Below are 4870 nucleotides of genomic sequence, written 5' to 3'. Positions count from 1 at the left end.
ATTATGTGAATAGCAAACTCCAGAGACGAGATGCTATTATATTTTATTTATAGCTTCTGTTTGAGCTCCGCTCGGAGATATATAATTAGATTTGTCATGAGCTTTTACTTGAATATTGCAGTGTTTGACAGCAGGAACAGCAGGTTGTGCAACAACTCATTAACATGCACATTTTACCGAAACTTTACGACTCTGATTGTGCTCCAACTTTACACTTTTGAGTTGTGAATGGATGTGACATGTAGAATAACTCATCTGATAATTCTGACCCTTAACCCTTATTCACAGCTGGAGATCAGTGTTTATGAAGACCGGGGCTCGGGCAGCTCCAGTCCCAGCAGCAGCATGTCGTCAGCAGGCAGCAGTGCCCGATGACTGGAGGGGCAGCACCAGGCGTACGGGTACCACCACCACCACCACCACCACAGGGGCAGCGGGACACTCACCAACATCCGCATGCTGAAACATGAGAGCACAAGATTCTAAGTGGAGAGGAAAAAAAAAAATGTAAGAAGGTGATCGACAGCATTCACACTCTCCCTGCAGCAGTCTACCTTGAATACAGGAGCTGGCTTACACAAACACACTGGATATGTAACAGAATCAACACAAAGTGCAACAGAACCCACACATAGACTGCAGACACACGTACAAGCCAACATTCAGAATGTCTGTGAGGGAATCGATTTCACTTTCCAACTGCTTTCCAAACCAAAATAATCTTTATTTTTGTTTTCGCTTCCAATTTTTTCCATTCACCTTTTCTCTCATTCCTTCACGTCTGTTTCCATGAGTCACACCGTCTCCGCGGCGGAGCCGATTCAGCGGGCTCGCCCTTGATTAGACCGGACGTCAATGCTGGATTGTTTTCAGAGGGGGTGTCACTGTCACTGTTTCTATCTCCCGTTGCATGGGAAGCGTAGTCTGAGGTCTGAGGGAGACCCAGTGTTCTCCTGTCTCGCTGAATGAGCGCATTCATGTCAGGTGGTTCGGGTCAAGCTGCTCTGAATGCCCGCAGATTGGCTCTGCTGTGGTCCGATGCTCCATTCACAGGCATTTGGCTTCGGTATCAAACAGCTGAGCACCAGAACAGAGAGCACCTTGGATTATTTATCCCTCTCATTTACAAGAGTGGACGCTAGTGATCCACATCACAGCTGCAGGTCACACACACACACACACACACATCCTTGTGCTAAAGAAGACACTCATAGACATAATGCATTCTCTTACCCTTACCATTACTTTAACCATTACAAAATAAATGCATAAACCTTAACCTGAGTTTAACATAAACCCACTCTTAACCTTAAAACCCTAACCCTCCGTCTTTAACCCTGAACAAGCGTGTGAAAGCTGTGAGGAACACGGTGATTCTGGCTGAGGAGGAGTTGACGTAGCCAGACGCTGTTCTGTTCCCTGTGGTCTCAGCTCATTGGGAAGGCAAGCAAACCCAGGCCCTGTTAGTCTGTGCTAGTCTGTTTCTTCAGACTTAATGACATGTGTATGTTTGCGTATGGAGACATTTACACTGTCAGCTGGGAAATAGTGACTTTATTAATTAATCCCGAAGGAAAAAGTCGTGTTTCCAGCAGCACAGCACCTGAGTACTAAAGGTATGCGTCAGCCCGTGGGTAGGTGGAAAGGGAATTGGCTTGTAACAGGAGGGTTTGAGTCCCCACCAGGTCAAATGGCTGGGGTATACCCCTGAGCAAGGTACCTAACCCCCACTGCTTGCCAGGTGCTGTGTTGAGTGCTGAGTTCTGGTATAGGATGGGTTAAATGCAGAGAAGTATTTTCTCTACCAGTAAAAAGTAGAAATAAAGCTTTAAAATAAAAGCTATATTGGTAAAAATGTACATTTTTAATTGAGGCAACACAGAACACAAGAAATGAATGGTCAATTGTCTCTTAAAGGTGTACATTTCTTTATTGCCTTCTCATTTGACAATTAATAAACATTTTTTTTGTTGGTGAAACACAGTTGTAGCTCCCTCTAGAGTCAGGCTGAGGAAGTGCAGAACGTCTTTATCAAAAATCCACCCCAAAGGGGATTTGAGTTTAAAAGGCAGAGCTGATATGATTCACACTTATTTCCTAATTAAAGTCATATCCATCTGACACTAATTATGCACAGTGCTGATTTGCTCTGTGGGTAATTTCCTCATTCGGCGTCTTCAGTACACAAAAGATACATCAGCCCTGAGGAGAAGAAAACTCTGCCTCTCCTATTAGGAAACACTGCATCCTGTCTGTCTGACTGATGCATGTGTGTGTGTGTGTGTGTGTGTGTGTGTGTGAAGCCTGGTGAAACGAGGGATTGTTCTTATGTAAGTAAAATATGCTGATGGCAGGAGACAGAACACCCACACGATGTCTAACTAAAGACACCACTTCATGAAAAAAACATTAACCACGTCTCACTGTCTGCATATTTTTACATCGCATTACATTTACTTTTATCATACTTTGATTTGATTTGATTTCTTTTTTCCGCCTCTTATTTTGCCACTTCATTAACAAGGAGCAGAGCCCCTGCTTTACCTTACAAAGCAGCAGAAGTTAAACTATCTGCTGGGAAGTAGTCGAACACTCCAGTGTCTTTGAGTTTGATTTCTAAAAAAGGAAAACAGTTTTCACTGCTGCTGCTTCTGCTGCTTCTGCTGCTGCTGATTTCAGTTGTGCTTGCGTTCAGCCTCCTGTGCCTTTTTCGATGCCTTCATGTTTCATCCCAGTGGAATGGAAACCCGACCTGGGGCTGCTGGACTGACCAATTAAAAATGGACTCACCACTGCCAATAAGCCAAAATAAAGGCGCTGGTTGGACAATGTAGACAGAAATACAGATCAAATAATGACTCTTTTTACGGCGTGTACAGTAGAAGAGCTGTACTCTGCGAGCTTGTTAGTATTCATTTGCACTGACTTTGTAAAGTATAAGGAGCGTGGGTTTAAACTGCGTCACTGCTGACTTTGTGCTGCTTCCTACAAACATGGTTAACGTTTGTTAAATTGTGTTTACAGAGCAGCTACTGTGTGGAAGCTTGGTGAGCTGAAGAAATGTGATGGAAGTGTTGCTGATGTAGCTTTTGATATTGTTACCAATGCCAATATCTATAATAGTGGAGGTAAACAGAGGGGTGATGTATATAATGAGCCACATTCAAAAGTGTAGTTGTTAACCCTTTTGTTTCCATTGCTATGTTTAAACATACACTATATACAGAGGCTATACAAATGTGCAATATAGTAAAGAGGGTTTTGTTTTGGCATTATTGAGAATGAATATTAATAATTCATGCATAACCTTTTAGTAGAGAATTCAAATCAGCTATTTTTCTCACAGTTGTCCTTCAGTCTCATCTTTGGTGCAGACGTCCATGATCCCCAGAGGATGAACCCTCCTGATTTTTGTGCCAACCTTTTCACATAATGGGTGACATTTCTCCTCAGGCGCTGCCAACAGGGTCAACATTTGTGGTTTTTGGTTGGTGAAATATACATCCACTCATTCACTGTCCCTTATATTAATAATTGTAAATAACCTTCTATTTTTAGTGCCATCATCTGGTCAACGTTGGAATTTGTCCAAAACACCTACAGAGCTCATTATATTCCCATCAGCTGTAGTTTATGTTCTCTGCAGACGCGCTTTAACTCAGTTGATGAACATTTTCATTAGCATGTAGCCATTGCCAGTGTACAGTAGAGACCTAGTTTGCATTTATTCTTATTTGAAGTGTCTACATAAAAACTGTATGTACAGTGATGTGAGTGTAGACAGAACCTAAAAAGAATTATTATTATTGACCTATCTTTAAAGACTATAAGGTGGATTAAGTACCATAAGTTGAGTTGTCATGTAACTTGATTTTTCAGGAACGATTTGTCTTTGATTAATGAAGACAGTCAAGAGATTGAGGATTCTATTGTTATGTTGTAAAGATGTATATTAGATTAAACCTAAGCACCCGTCATAGAGAACATGATGAAACATGATGAAACATGATGAAACATGATGAAACCTGTACCAAAAACATGTCCTCATGGTCCGACTGATGATGTACAGTTTATTTCAGCGTATACATTCTCAAATGCCATCTATATATTTATCCTGTACTGTATTTCACAGTGTGTTTAGACACCTATGAGTCAACATATAAGCCTCAGTACTGTATGGATATCATGCGGTCACGAGTGAGACGTGGTTCATCGTGCAATATCGTGTCTTCCTTGAAAAAATGTAAGAGTCTTGGTACCAGTTTGAGTTGTTGTCAGTTCCTCGGGAGACGAAACGTGCAGAGTGTGTGTAAACAACAGAGTGAAATCCCTTATGAGCAAAACATCTCAGAGCCAGAGGAGTCATGATATTTCTGTGTTCACATCACATGTTATTGAATTTTTTGTTTTTGTTAATTGAAGCTGATTATTATTCTAAGCAATGAGAGGTGATGAATAAAGAATGAGAGGAAGTTGAAGAAGGGAGAAGAGAATTCTTGTGACCGCGGCCTGCTCTTTTATTAATAATATCTGACAGGGCTCAGTTCATGCATTGGCTGTAGAGCATCGTGTCCCCCGCTGTGTGTCTTTGCTCTGCAGCTCCCTCGCTCTCCCTCTCTCTCTCTCTCTCTCTCTCTCTCTCTCTCTCTAACATACATTTCTCGGAATATCCACAGAAGAAAATGCTGCAGTGAGGCCAAGTCATGCAACCTGGAGGAAAGTGAACTCATATTACATTTCATCACGGTCTGTGTTGTAACATATATAGATGATTAGGGTTCATGTTAGAGGAGCTATGCTTCATTTAAGCCTCTGCTTTAAAATGTAAAGGATTGTCTGTTTATTCTGTTTTAGAAAAACCCTGAGTGAC

General features: G+C 41.7%; 1 protein-coding gene across 1 annotated transcript in view; it reads left to right on the top strand.

Annotated features, from left to right (window-relative positions):
- Positions 1 to 4502, top strand: part of golga7bb (golgin A7 family, member Bb) — a 17972-nt gene extending 13470 nt beyond the window's left edge. The window contains exon 5 of the mRNA XM_058651223.1: positions 289 to 4502. Within this exon, the coding sequence (XP_058507206.1) occupies positions 289 to 375 (87 nt within the window). The 3' untranslated portion in view covers positions 376 to 4502. The remainder of the gene's footprint in view (positions 1 to 288) is intronic.
- Positions 4503 to 4870: the final 368 nt, after the last annotated feature.

The sequence above is a fragment of the Solea solea genome, chromosome 15 (assembly GCF_958295425.1).
Source record: "Solea solea chromosome 15, fSolSol10.1, whole genome shotgun sequence".
In the NCBI taxonomy this organism is placed as follows: Eukaryota; Metazoa; Chordata; class Actinopteri; order Pleuronectiformes; family Soleidae; genus Solea; species Solea solea.
Note: the sequence above shows the minus strand (reverse complement) of the source record. Positions and strands in the feature narration are given on the sequence as shown.